Source organism: Patiria miniata, unplaced genomic scaffold (assembly GCF_015706575.1).
Source record: "Patiria miniata isolate m_02_andy unplaced genomic scaffold, ASM1570657v1 HiC_scaffold_9, whole genome shotgun sequence".
NCBI lineage: Eukaryota > Metazoa > Echinodermata > Asteroidea > Valvatida > Asterinidae > Patiria > Patiria miniata.
Genome location: NW_024037076.1, coordinates 17,419,140 through 17,433,588, shown reverse-complemented (window position 1 = coordinate 17,433,588; position 14,449 = coordinate 17,419,140). Strand labels below are relative to the sequence as shown.

At 41.9% G+C, this 14,449-nt stretch overlaps 2 protein-coding genes across 4 annotated transcripts; both read left to right on the top strand.

The window, feature by feature from the left end:
• The first annotated feature begins 6 nt into the window (after nt 1-6).
• Nucleotides 7-9,603, top strand: LOC119720481. 3 transcript variants are annotated; one of them, XR_005270093.1, is made up of 6 exons: nt 7-215; nt 1,215-1,305; nt 2,642-2,735; nt 3,857-3,952; nt 5,239-5,340; nt 9,373-9,603. XR_005270093.1 is itself a non-coding variant. In XM_038190156.1 (6 exons), exon 6 carries the CDS (start codon nt 5,653-5,655, stop codon nt 9,211-9,213), a length of 3,561 nt encoding a protein of 1,186 aa, XP_038046084.1. In that variant the 5' UTR covers nt 7-190; nt 1,215-1,305; nt 2,642-2,735; nt 3,857-3,952; nt 5,239-5,340; nt 5,642-5,652; the 3' UTR covers nt 9,214-9,343. The 3 variants fall into 3 exon arrangements, 2 of the variants coding, with proteins under 2 accessions (XP_038046084.1, XP_038046083.1); XM_038190156.1 differs by lacking the exon at nt 9,373-9,603 and adding an exon at nt 5,642-9,343 and having other exon boundaries at nt 7-190; XM_038190155.1 differs by lacking the exon at nt 9,373-9,603 and adding an exon at nt 5,642-9,343.
• A 43-nt stretch (nt 9,604-9,646) lies between these two features.
• On the top strand, nt 9,647-13,519 carry LOC119720480. Its single transcript, XM_038190153.1, has 2 exons — nt 9,647-10,092; nt 10,147-13,519. The coding sequence occupies exons 1-2, from the start codon at nt 9,733-9,735 to the stop codon at nt 13,387-13,389; spliced, it is 3,603 nt and encodes a 1,200-aa protein (XP_038046081.1). The 5' UTR covers nt 9,647-9,732; the 3' UTR covers nt 13,390-13,519.
• The last annotated feature ends 930 nt before the right edge of the window (nt 13,520-14,449 follow it).

The window sequence follows — 14,449 nt, the reverse complement described above, 5'->3', positions numbered from 1 at the left end:
GTCCCCGCCGCCCACAATTCAGATTCGAAGGAGCATGGATGGACCAGGAACCAGGCTTTCCCGCGCGCGCGCTAGATCCATGTGACAACTCCATGCAGCTGGTTTACACACATACATGTAGCACAGTGAACGTACTTCATGTAATTACGCGACGTTCACAGGTCTCCGAGAATCGACCTCGACAAAACATGTAATTTTGGACACTCTAAGGTTGGGTACGTTAGTCGGGAAAAAAAATGTAGGAAAAGATCCCATAGTAGGCCTGTCACAGTTACTGTTTAGCCTCATAATGCATAAATGTGGCCAATTTACCATGTTTACTGGACTGGCCTACCTCCGTCATTGTCCGTAAATGGCTTGACATTTCTCCATGCTTCCCCATGTGCTAAAACATGTGGAACTTTGTCAAATTTAGATTTTCACATGTAGGCTTAGTTTGTAGTTTAATTTTGCTTTAGAAGCATACTCACTGTCTTCATACTTATAGGCTAATCAGAAGGTGCTGCCTTTTTTCAGAACTAGGGGCCTATGTCTATTTTTCGTGGAATTTCATGTTGAAATTTTGATACGCAAACGTACGTGTGCAAACGAATCTGGAAATTTCACGAAAAGTAGACTAGACATCTGAAAAAGGCAACACTTTCTGATTAGCCTATAAAGAGGGTCCGTACGTGAGTATGGTTTTAAAGCAATAAACTACAAACTAAGCCTAAATGTGAAAATCAAAATTTGACAAGGTTCTACATTTTTTTCCAAGTTTGGCCTTTATAAAATTATTTACAATTACAGAGGTAGTCCAGTAAAGAAAGGGTCCTCGGTACCTGTATTTTACCAACCAAGTTTGAAGACTCAATTCAATTTTTAAAGGAGACTTTTCTTCAATATTTGGCAGTGGCTTGCACAAGAGAAGGAAGTCAAATGATTTCAAAATGAGGCTAAAGACTAGACTTCTACATGTCCATCCATGGCCCAACTGTTTGACAAGACTGACTTCTTCATTCATTGTCATTAGTGACTAATAATAGTCAGAAATAGTGACCTTGTACCGGACATCCTAGGTATTTCTTTTGGCACAGTCAGCGGACAGTTGATTGATGCAGTACTGAAGAGTTGTTGGACTGGTTGTTTCATACTGGTTGTTGGACTGGTTGTTTTGATCACTGATTGAATATTGCAGTGAACTCAATCTTTCTTTTTGTTTTCTCTTCTCTCAGACTGACATCTGAGTCATACATGTAGAACAATTTTCCAGCAGGCAGCTCCATTCATTGATCAATGTTTGCAGTCAGTCAGGAAAGACGGAAGGTAATTCATTAACCCTTACTCCCTCTGCATTTTTGTTAGAAAAGGATGCAGCCTCATTCCTGCAAAATTCTCCATTACACAAATGTAGTTCTTGAAATTTGGTCTTTGGATCGGGGTCCGCTCATAAGTCCGACGCCTCATAAGTCCCACAAAATCGCATCCCCCAACCAAATATAGGCCCATAAGTTCGACGCCTCATAGGTCCGACGCCTCATAAGTCCGACGCCTCATAGATCCGACGCCTCATAGCTCCGACGCCTCATAGCTCCGACGCCTCGTTAGTCCGACAAATTAAACGCCTTGTTTTTCCGTTGTCGGACTTATGAGGCTTCGGACTTATGATACGGCCCCTTTGGATCGGTGTCCACTGCTTCAATCCTTCAAAATCCTCCAGCAATCACTGGCAATAATTACAAATGTATATTGATGCAGAGCCAGTGACATCCTGGGATTAATATAGCAAGTAATTATAACACGGGTGGTTTACTACCCAACCATTTGACGCACTCAATCCAAGAGGTTTTATACCTGAGATCGAGGGTTTTTAAAGAATCAGGTGTTATTTGAAGGTTTGTTGGCCGGTCTTCAAAATTGTCACGTGATGATTGGAATCGACGCTCGGGGAACTGGAATATATCAGGGAGCTGAATTCTCCAAAAAGTGGAATCATTTTTGATTCCGAATTAAGAATCAAGTTATCGATTCTATTTGATTCCAGCGTGCATTCGCCCAAGCCTACATTTAACATTCGTGTTCATCTCGAGCTTGTTGGGTAACCAATTTGTCATGCATGGTACAAAGACATTGGGAAAACTGTTCCTGGGAATGGCAGGGATCACCTTACTTATTTTTCACATGCATGCATGCCAGGCATAATTTGGGCGATTCACAATGCAGTTCACCACCAAGAGTTTGCCACAGAGAGTTAATTTTTCCCAGTGCGTTGCGGGAGGTGGTTGACAAATTCGCAGCGCGGGACATTTGAAATCATTAGTTTTTCTGTCAGTAGTATCAAACATTGTACAATGTAAGTGTATGATTAGAGTATCTGTTTGCCATTTTCTATTCTTTTTATCAATATGGTGTTTTTTTATATGCCCCTACCAATCTATAACAAATTAGCTCAAGTTGTCTACTGACACTTGCATTCAAATGGGCCGTGCAGTTCTGTCGACCAAAAAGTTGAAAAATGATCTCTCCATGGCAAACTCTGGCTGGCACACGTACTGTATTTTGAATTACCCGAATTGAAAAGCATTCATATTGTATTGTGCATAGCTAGCTGGTTTCGTGTCAGGCAAAATGCTTAAAGTTTGCGTTTCTTCAATTGTTTCAGAAATCTTAGTCGTCTTACGCTACCAGCTGATGGTCCTCCCTGGGATATGTGCATACCTCTGTGATACTGTTCTGCTTATGTGTTGAGTTAAAGTGTAAGTACTGGGACTGAGAACTTAAATCTGTGAAAAAAAGTAAAGTCTGTCATGAGCCAATGTGGCCCATCAGGCTGGCGTTTATCTCCGGTTTCAGTAGCATGAAACAACTGAGAATATTTCTACTCCCCCTGGATGGGATGCTAGTCCATTGCAGGTTACTCTTCAGCTAATGTCGGTACCCATACTCCTGGGTGGAGAGAGCTAAGTGGGGGTGAAGTGGCTTGTCCAAGGACACAGCATATGACCAGCAGATGGATTCGAACCCATGACCCTCTGATCATGAGTCACGAATCCTATCCACTAGGCCGCTCTCCCCCACGTGGTGGACAAGTAAAAAAATATCTGGACAGCCAAATTTGCAAAGGAAAAAGTAATTTTGTCAACTGTTTTGATTGTAAAAAGCATCGTCTTAGTCTGGTAAACCTGACAAAGTGAGGTATGCAGTGGGTGCTGGTCTTTTCTGTAGGTCAGTGCTCCATTTAAACAAATTCTATTCTGAAATGCTTGAACTAATTTCAGCCAAATTGTCATATAATTTCATAGCTTTACCTGCTGTCACTATTTTACACCTTAATTTCTTTCAATATCGAACTTAGTGTACATTTACATGTAGGTGTGATGCAGTGAGTAGTCATGGTGCCATGAAGAGTTGTGGTGATGTGACTTCATAAGTATTTCTTGTCAAATAATTTAGAAAATTGCCCCATTTCGTCCCCGTTTTTGAAAACTGACCTGCACATGCTTTTTGGTGTCAGTTTGTAAAAACCGCATCATCAATAATGTCGGTTTCACAATTTTTGTTTTCACGAACCTACATGCAAACATGTGGCGGACATAAGAATGCTTTGCAAGGTTGGACACAAATTTAGTCTATCTTACGGCTTCAATGGGCTTGTGAAAAAATTTAATTAAACACCATTTTACTTGTGAAATTAGAACTGGGTGTCAAGTTCGTGAAAACGAAAATGTGCGGATTGCGCACATGTATTTGTAGTACAGGATCCTAGTTCGTGTTCGTGAAAACCAAATGAACATGTAACACAAATCTGTCTGGCACTCAATGCGCAACAGAGTGTCAGTTTGTGGTGTCAATGACGATATTTGTTTTCATATTGCAGCGGTCTTATATCCAGTGAAGGTGGATGAGTCAAAGAGTTTGCAGCACTCTCTTCATGGTGACTGCTGTGAATGTTTGACAAATGTACAGCTGCCAGGTACATCCCTTATTACCAACAATATACATTGCAGGTGTCATTGGAAATAGGTCTTTCTCAAAACGGCTATCTCTGTAGCAGAACTGAAACTGCGTATTTTATGCAGTCAAGCACGCATTGTGCAGTGTTGAAAGTGTTCCAAACACACGTGGGCTTGTTGCTCGAAATGCGTTCGAAATATGACGCAGCCGATGGACTTTATGCAAGTTGATGCTCAAAATGCCGATGCACGTGGCCGGTCTGTAGGAAATAATATCATTTGAGAGAGACCTATACCAGCTGTGTAAATGTAGGTGTCATTCAGTCATTGGAAATTGTTAGTGGTTTTCTGCACTGCGATATGCAATTTACGTGTTCTGAAAATATGTTGGAAGTTAGAAATCACCAAGTCTGATATTTCCTTTGAGGCTTTCTCGTAGGTAATATACCAATAGCCAATTTTGTTTTGTACATGTAACCACTTCACTGGTTAAACTCGACAAGCAACACTTGGGGTTTTTTTTATTATTGAGTAGAAAGATAGAGTTACAAACAATTAGTGGTCTTATGATTTGCATTTTAATCAAATGCTTGATGTGTTTTCGGTGACCTCAATTGATGTATTTATCCATAATTAATCCTTCCCCCGCCAGTTGGCCGCTGTAAAGCGTAACAATGTTTCTAACAAAAGTTCCACATGAAACAGATTATAAAATAACATAAGTCCTGATCATTTGTCAGAAGTGAAATCAAATCTGCCTCTTTTCTGAACATACCAAGCCCCTACCCTAAGGAAATTTATGAAAAAGACAATCAAATGAACCCACATCTTCATTTTTTGTCGCTAAGTAATTAATACCTCTAGGATCTTAAACTAAATGTTGCTTCTCAGGCTGAAATAAATCTTCCATCTCACATTTAAAAAAATCACATAATTGATCCCTAATTTTATAATGAAATATTATTTATTGCATGTCACCAATACCACATGATCAAGACACCATGGAGCCTCAAGGAGACACCGAAATACAGGGAATTTCAGGGGTTTATACTTTTCATTCAGTTTCCTGGCAGACTGTTCCAACGCAGAAACCGGTTCTTTTTATTGAACCGGAACTGGCTCCAACAAATTCTGGACCCTGTTAGTACTAGTCTGAAGCAGCATCACACCAAATTTCTTTGACCACCTAATCTGAAGTCCCAAACTGCCATTCCAGTTATTTAGCCAGTTTTGGTTAATAGTGTTTGTCCAGTAGTCTTAAAAACAATTTAGAAAACCACCCCTTTTTTATGTCTTCATTGTGCAGTGGTCATTTCAAGTGGAGATCAGCGTGTCAACAGCAGTCTTTTGAAGGGTTCTGCTTCCACTGTGTTTGCCATTGCTGTAAGAACTACGTCGTAGTTATCAGGTAGACATCCCATACTATCTACTGCTGCCCTGTTCGGTGAAATGCAAATTAAGATTTTAATCTGAAAATCTGTTTGATGCTTTAAATCACCAATTTGATGATTAGAAAGCTTTTCTGTAGAAAGGTTTTCTTTCTCTATTTTGCTTGAACTTTGCAAACAACGAATGTAATATCATTTCATTTAGTTGAAAATGCCACAAAGAAAGTTTTCTTTGATTCTAGTGTAAACTAACACCTTACTATCCTGTTTGATATGTTTTCAGTATTGTAATTGATTTGTGTATTTATTTATCCGTACCAGGTTCAGTAAATATGAATACTACAGACTGTTTGATGTGCAAAGCTCCCTTTTTAAGCAAGGAAAATGACAATGGCAGGTACAGCTTGCAAGATTGTGGCTTATCCCCAGCACAATTTGAGGGGCAGGATGGGTTTCTTTGCCACTCATGCAAATCAAAGCAAATGCAAGAAACAAGAAGAGCTTCAAATAAGAGACCAAGTAGCTGCCCTTTAGAACATCCTGAGTGTTTAAAGTGCAAAACCCCATTTCAAAAAGCCCCTAAAGGAGGATACCAAAGGAGGAGCTTAAAGGCTATGAAGATTTCCCCAGAGCAGTTTGGAGGGCAGGATGGATTCGTTTGTTACAAATGCAGACGGATTCTGATGAAGCAGCAAGCTCGCATTCCAAAAAAAAAACCAAAACGGAAGCGTCTCGTCAATCCCAGACCAAAACGGAAGCGTAGCTGCAATCCCAGACCAAAAAAAAAGTCAGAAAATACAAGACCTCATCATGAGACATTGAAAGAGCTTTTATTAAATAGAATGAAGGACTGTCAATATGGCCCAATGGTTAGACTGCTCCTTCGAATGGAATCAGCTAGGAAAGCTTATCAACTTTTTTTGGATAAGGCAGTCCGAAAAGAAATCAAGGCTTATCCCAAAACCCACTTAGCACATGCTGTTACTGCTGAACAAGTAGCCAGTTTCAAATGGGTTGAAGTCATTGAGGAAGCTACTTCGTGCATGCCGATCCTTGTAAATGTCCTGAAAGCTGCTCTCCCAGATCCATCGCACAGGAAGGGAAATGTATTCTGTGGCCGTGGGGTGAGATCAACAAAACAGGCTCAGGGTATTTATAACCAGCGCCTGGGCTTTATTTTGTCATTGATTATGTATTCACATAATCCGCAGGTGTACAGTTTCATTCAGGGATGTGTTTCTCTGCAACTGTGGAAACATGGATGCAGCCAAAAAGTTGTTGAAAGTTTGCATGCTCTTGGCATATGCAAAGGACTTAAGGGGACAGCTAAGACCGCATCCAAACTGAAGAAGGATCCAGCACAGAAACAGAAGCAATGGCAGCGTGCACTAAGTGAACAACTCAAGGCAAGTGCCGCAGCTGTTGAAGATAGTGAGACCCATAAGCCATCCCTTTGTAATCGAGTGCAGGCAGGTGTTCTGAAGTCACCTGTTGTAGAAGACATGGATGATGATGTTTCATCTGATATGAGTGTACATGTATCTGCTGACAGCAACTCTGATAGTGATGTTGTGTCATCTCATGAGGGGCAGGAGATTCGTGTGGATAGGAAAACCCACAAGCCAGCCCCTTGTAATGAAGTGCAGGCAGGTGTTTTGAATTCGCCTGCCACAGATGGCATGGATGATGATGCTGCTTCTGAGATGAATGTGTCTTCTGAGAACAACTCTGATAGTGATGCTGTGCCATCTCCTCTAGCACAACTTTCTCTACATGTAACTGCTGTTAATGTTGATAATTTGCCAAGTACATCAAGCGGTAAACATGGTTCATTCTTTGAGGACACATCCCATAAAAGAAAATATCAGGCACCTATTCACACGCTTCCATTGCACTTACGACGTAAACCTGAGCCTGGGTATACCATAGTGTGTGACAATGTTTTGATGCAGTCAGCTAAACGTTCCAACGAGTTAAAGTTGCAGGCCGCAATCTTTGCTGTAAGGAATAGAGTTGGATTTGACCAACAAATGGCTTACACTATGAAACATGCTGAAGACATCCCCCTCTCATGTTTTCTTCCGACTTTTTCCGACTGGAGAAATTTGAAGCAGAGGATGTGCCAAATTTTGCAGCACATTTTGAAAGATCATTTGCCGTTTTTGAAGGGAGTGACATGTTCTGCCCCTAAGCGGCACCTGCACAGTGATGCTTTGAGTAAGAAAAGTGAAATTGTCAGCTTAGGCGTGATAGATGAAAACCCCTTCAGCACACAAGGCTCAGTCTGTATGCTTGAGTCACTTCATCGGTTTGTGCCGTCATATGGAGAGGACTTGTACCCAACTGCATGTTTTGGAGATGGGCTGTCTGTAGCGCAAATGACCGATGCCAAACAAACGAGAGTTAGTGGAGCTTCTGCAGCGGATAGGTTGGAGGGACTAGTGCAGTGCCCACAAGACTTTCATCGAAGAGGTGTTTTGCTCCAAGACACAATGGATAGATTCTTCAAAGAGGAAAGTGCAACAGACAGGGGAACACTCTTTCAGTTGAAACAGGAGTTTGGTCATCAGTCAGTCAAAAGGAACGTCATGGAAAACTTCAATCATGTGGAAGATCTTATTCAGTTCTGCACACGTGCATTCAGCATAATGCTAGCACTCAAGCTTATCCAAGAAGAAGATATCCCTGAACCTTTTCCATCCTCAGGAGCTGCCTCTCATCAGAAGGTATGGCTCACGAAATTCATCTGGAAAATCGTAGATTTTGTTTGGCCTGAAATCCCAAGTGAAGACATGAACAAAGCATGTGAGCAACAAGGAGCAGGCGCCACACTTGGTTTTAATGGCCATAATGGTGATGTGGAAAATGCCATCAATGATGATGCCTGTAAGTGTGGTGAATCAACAGGAGAAGGAATGATCAGATGTTCCAACAGGGAATGTGGTTGGTTCCACTACTCTTGTGCATATGTTCATGGTCCCGTGGAAGGTGATTGGTGGTGTTCAGCAGAGTGCCAGGCTTCCAAGTCCTCTTTATATTGTAAATGCCATAAAAAGACAGAAAAGGAAGAGGTTATGATCCAGTGTGAGTTGCAAAGACATTGTTCTTTCAACGAATGGTATCATCTTGAGTGCGTAGGAGGGGCTGAAGATTTCCCAGATGAGTGGTATTGTTCTCCTGAATGTGAACAACGAGGTTTAGACAAATCAGCAAGTGACGGGGTCCAGGAATATTCCAGAGCCTTGTTATTTGAAGGTCTTTGCCATCTAGCCTTCCGTGATGCAGTATGGGAGGGTGATGGACCAGCCATCCTCAGCCACTGGAGGATCAACACCCTACAGTTTTGGAATAACAGTCATCTCAAATACTTCAACTTGGCACACAACATGCTGGCAGGAGTCAATGGATTTTATCCTGCCCGAGTTGCACATGACATGACCTGGAACAGAGTGGCTAATTTAACAGGTCAGGCAGATCACAACATTGGTCTGGATCTGGTGAAAGAAATTCCAACTGAAGACTACCAGGAAATGTTGTCTCAAGTGCAAGGTGTGAATCCAAAGCACCAGGGGGAACATTCCAGCAAACTGAGTGAGACGTTGTGTCGTGATCTAGATGACATCTTTTTGCAGTCTCGTTTTGGAATCCAGAAGCAGCGATCTGAGCAGGCACGACAGAAATTTGATCAGGACGTCCAGTGTTTTGCAGCTTCCTATACGGATGATGGCCTCTTTGATTTTGTTCCAGGCAGACATCACAAGTGCTTTCCATTTTTCAAGCACTCATTAGATGTGAAATCCCCACACATAATGGGTAAAAAGCTCCTGCAACTCAGTAAACTCATGGACATGGGCAGGGAATCTGTACAGTCATGGTCTGCTGCACATACATGATGATGTAATCAAGACAGTTTGGCTAAAATCTCAAACTACTTTTCAAGTTTGTGACTAATAAGCAAGTTGGTTTTTGTTTGGTTTGTCTTTAAGTTTATGTAATGTAGTATTGAAAAACAGTTAAGAAAACTATCCCCATTTTATGCCTTTGTTTCACAGTGGTTGTTCAAGTGAAGATCAACAAGTCAAGATGTACAGTATTCTCTTGAAGGTGCAACTGCTGTGAATGATTTTGGCATTGTCTCAACTGTTGTTGCAGCCGCCATGGTTATGGCTTGCATTATACTACCCGTGTAGATGCCATCTGAATTGTTAATGGTGCACTGACTTTGAAAGAACAAACTTTGATTATAACAAAAATTCCTGTAACCATATCCAAATTTGCAAAATTGTGCATGCAACGAGCATGTTTTTTAAATTTACAGATCTGCAAATGGGTTCTTTTTAATGTTGTAAAATAGCGCAACCCTGTTTGGTATTGTCAGTTAACTCAATTGATCCACACTGGCCTCAGTAAATATGAATAATACAAACTGTTTGATGTGCAAATCCCCTTTTTTAAAAGAGGAAATTAACAGTAGCAGTGATTATAAGGGCAGTTGCATGTACAGCTTGAACGATTGTGGCTTATCTCCAGAGCAGTTTGAGGGTCAGGATGGATTTCTTTGTCAATCATGTAGATCAAAGCAGATACAAGATAAGAGACTCGCAAAAATGAGACCAGCCTGTAGCCATTTGGAACATCCAGTATGTTTGAAGTGCAAATCCCGTTTTAAAAAGCAAAAGAAAGGATATAAAAGACGCAGCTTGAAGTGTTTGAAGATATCCCCAGAGCAGTTTGGAGGGCAGGATGGGTATCTTTGTTTCACATGTGTACAAGTAAATAAAATGATGCCGCCAAGAATAACAGGCCCTCCAAAAGAACATGTACATGTACATGTAAATAAAATGAGGCCGCCAAGAACAACAGGCCCTCCAAAAGAACACGTACATGTACCGGTACAGTGGTCTTCCAAGAGATCACTCTCTCAAGTTAAGGAAAGGCCAGCAAAGAAAAAAAAGCGAGAACAGACAACAGACCTTAAAAGGTTAAAAATCGTGGTTTTAAGATCTATCCGCAAAAGCCATTATGATCCCATTTTTAGAGCGCTCCTGAAAATCAAATCGGCTAAAAAAGCTTGTCATCGGGTTTTGAATACAGAGGTCCGAAAGGAAATCAAAGCCTACCCCCGAACCCACTTGGCACAGACTGTGACTGCTAAGCATGTTGCCGATTTCAGTTGGGACGAAGTTGTTGATGAAGCTTCTTCCCACATGCCGATTCTTGTTAATGTCCTGAAAGCTGCCCTCCCAGATCCATCCAACCATACAACCACAGGGACATTCTGCGGTCATCTGTGCAGATCAATGCAACAGGCGTATTGTTTTCGTAACCAGCGCCTTGGGTTCATATTGTCGTTGATTTTGTATTCACTTAAGCCACGGGCGTACAGTTTCATTCAAGGATGTGTTTCTCTGCAACTTTGGAAGCTGGGATGCAGCCAAAAGCTTAACGAATGTTTGCATGTTCTTGGTGTCTGCAAAGGACTTCATGGGACTGCAACCGCAGCAATTCACATACAGAAAGACCCCACCGAAACACAAAAGCAATGGCAGCGTGCACTGAGCAAGCAACTCAAGTCAAGTGCCGCAGATGATGAGCATAGTGAGACCCGTGAGCCATCCCCTTGTAGTCAAGTACAGACGGGTGTTCTGAAATCGCCTGTTGTAGATGACATGGATGCTGATGTTTTTTCTGATATGACTGTATCTGTTGACAGCATCTCTGATAGTGATGCTGGGTCATCTTCTGAGGGGCAGGAGATTCCTGTAGCTGTGGATGATAGGAAAACCCACAAGCCGGCCCCTTGTAATGAAGTGCAGGCAGGTGTTTTGAATTCACCTGAAACAGATGATGTGGCTGATGATGCTGCTTCTGAGATGAGTGTATCGGCTGACGACAACTCTGATAATGACGCCGTGTCCTCGCCTGTTGCAGAATCTGCTTCAATTGTGGCAAACGTGGCTGATTTGCCAAGTTCATCGGGCCGTAAACATGATTCAAGCATTGAGGCCACATCACATCACAGAAAAGATCAGGCATCTAAAGTAAAGCACATGCCTCAATTACAGTTACCACATAGACCTGATCCTGGGTATACCATAGTGTGTGACAATGTTTTGATGCAGTCAGCTAAACGTTCCAACGAGTTAAAGTTGCAGGCCGCAATCTTTGCTGTAAGGAATAGAGTTGGATTTGACCAACAAATGGCTTACACTATGAAACATGCTGAAGACATCCCCCTCTCATGTTTTCTTCCGACTTTTTCCGACTGGAGAAATTTGAAGCAGAGGATGTGCCAAATTTTGCAGCACATTTTGAAAGATCATTTGCCGTTTTTGAAGGGAGTGACATGTTCTGCCCCTAAGCGGCACCTGCACAGTGATGCTTTGAGTAAGAAAAGTGAAATTGTCAGCTTAGGCGTGATAGATGAAAACCCCTTCAGCACACAAGGCTCAGTCTGTATGCTTGAGTCACTTCATCGGTTTGTGCCGTCATATGGAGAGGACTTGTACCCAACTGCATGTTTTGGAGATGGGCTGTCTGTAGCGCAAATGACCGATGCCAAACAAACGAGAGTTAGTGGAGCTTCTGCAGCGGATAGGTTGGAGGGACTAGTGCAGTGCCCACAAGACTTTCATCGAAGAGGTGTTTTGCTCCAAGACACAATGGATAGATTCTTCAAAGAGGAAAGTGCAACAGACAGGGGAACACTCTTTCAGTTGAAACAGGAGTTTGGTCATCAGTCAGTCAAAAGGAACGTCATGGAAAACTTCAATCATGTGGAAGATCTTATTCAGTTCTGCACACGTGCATTCAGCATAATGCTAGCACTCAAGCTTATCCAAGAAGAAGATATCCCTGAACCTTTTCCATCCTCAGGAGCTGCCTCTCATCAGAAGGTATGGCTCACGAAATTCATCTGGAAAATCGTAGATTTTGTTTGGCCTGATATCCCAAGTGAAGACATGAACAAAGCATGTGAGCAACAAGGAGCAGGCGCCACACTTGGTTTTAATGGCCATAATGGTGATGTGGAAAATGCCATCAATGATGATGCCTGTAAGTGTGGTGAATCAACAGGAGAAGGAATGATCAGATGTTCCAACAGGGAATGTGGTTGGTTTCACTACTCTTGTGCAAATGTTGATGGTCCCGTGGAAGGTGATTGGTGGTGTTCAGCAGAGTGCCAGGCTTCCAAGTCCTCCGTATATTGTAAATGCCATAAAAAGACAGAAAAGGAAGAGGTTATGATCCAGTGTGAGTTGCAAAGACATTGTTCTTTCAACGAATGGTATCATCTTGAGTGCGTAGGACTAGGAGGGGCTGAAGATTTCCCAGATGAGTGGTATTGTTCTCCTGAATGTGAACAACGAGGTTTAGACAAATCAGCAAGTGACGGGGTCCAGGAATATTCCAGAGCCTTGTTATTTGAAGGTCTTTGCCATCTAGCCTTCCGTGATGCAGTATGGGAGGGTGATGGACCAGCCATCCTCAGCCACTGGAGGATCAACACCCTACAGTTTTGGAATAACAGTCATCTCAAATACTTTAACTTGGCACACAACATGCTGGCAGGAGTCAATGGATTTTATCCTGCCCGAGTTGCACATGACATGACCTGGAACAGAGTGGCTAATTTAACAGGTCAGGCAGATCACAACATTGGTCTGGATCTGGTGAAAGAAATTCCAACTGAAGACTACCAGGAAATGTTGTCTCAAGTGCAAGGTGTGAATCCAAAGCACCAGGGGGAACATTCCAGCAAACTGAGTGAGACGTTGTGTCGTGATCTAGATGACATCTTTTTGCAGTCTCGTTTTGGAATCCAGAAGCAGCGATCTGAGCAGGCACGACAGAAATTTGATCAGGACGTCCAGTGTTTTGCAGCTTCCTATACGGATGATGGCCTCTTTGATTTTGTTCCAGGCAGACATCACAAGTGCTTTCCATTTTTCAAGCACTCATTAGATGTGAAATCCCCACACATAATGGGTAAAAAGCTCCTGCAACTCAGTAAACTCATGGACATGGGCAGGGAATCTGTACAGTCATGGTCTGCTGCACATACATGATGATGTAATCAAGACAGTTTGGCTAAAGTCTCAAACTACTTTTCAAGTTTGTGACTAATAAGCAAGTTGGTTTTTGTTTGGTTTGTCTTTAAGTTTATGTAATGTAGTATTGAAAAACAGTTAAGAAAACTATCCCCATTTTATGCCTTTGTTTCACAGTGGTTGTTCAAGTGAAGATCAACAAGTCAAGATGTACAGTATTCTCTTGAAGGTGCAACTGCTGTGAATGATTTTGGCATTGTCGTCTCAACTGTTGTTGCAGCCGCCATGGTTATGGCTTGCATTATACTACCCGTGTAGATGCCATCTGAATTGTTAATGGTGCACTGACTTTGAAAGAACAAACTTTGATTATAACAAAAATTCCTGTAACCATATCCAAATTTGCAAAATTGTGCAAGCAACGAGCATGTTTTTTTAATTTACAGAACTGCAAATGGGTTCTTTTTAATGTTGTAAAATAGCGCAACCCTGTTTGGTATTGTCAGTTAACTCAATTGATCCACACTGGCCTCAGTAAATATGAATAATACAAACTGTTTGATGTGCAAATCCCCTTTTTTAAAAGAGGAAATTAACAGTAGCAGTGATTATAAGGGCAGTTGCATGTACAGCTTGAACGATTGTGGCTTATCTCCAGAGCAGTTTGAGGGTCAGGATGGATTTCTTTGTCAATCATGTAGATCAAAGCAGATACAAGATAAGAGACTCGCAAAAATGAGACCAGCCTGTAGCCATTTGGAACATCCAGTATGTTTGAAGTGCAAATCCCGTTTTAAAAAGCAAAAGAAAGGATATAAAAGACGCAGCTTGAAGTGTTTGAAGATATCCCCAGAGCAGTTTGGAGGGCAGGATGGGTATCTTTGTTTCACATGTGTACAAGTAAATAAAATGATGCCGCCAAGAATAACAGGCCCTCCAAAAGAACATGTACATGTACATGTAAATAAAATGAGGCCGCCAAGAACAACAGGCCCTCCAAAAGAACACGTACATGTACATGTACCGGTACAGTGGTCTTCCAAGAGATCACTCTCTCAAGTTAAGGAAAGGCCAGAAA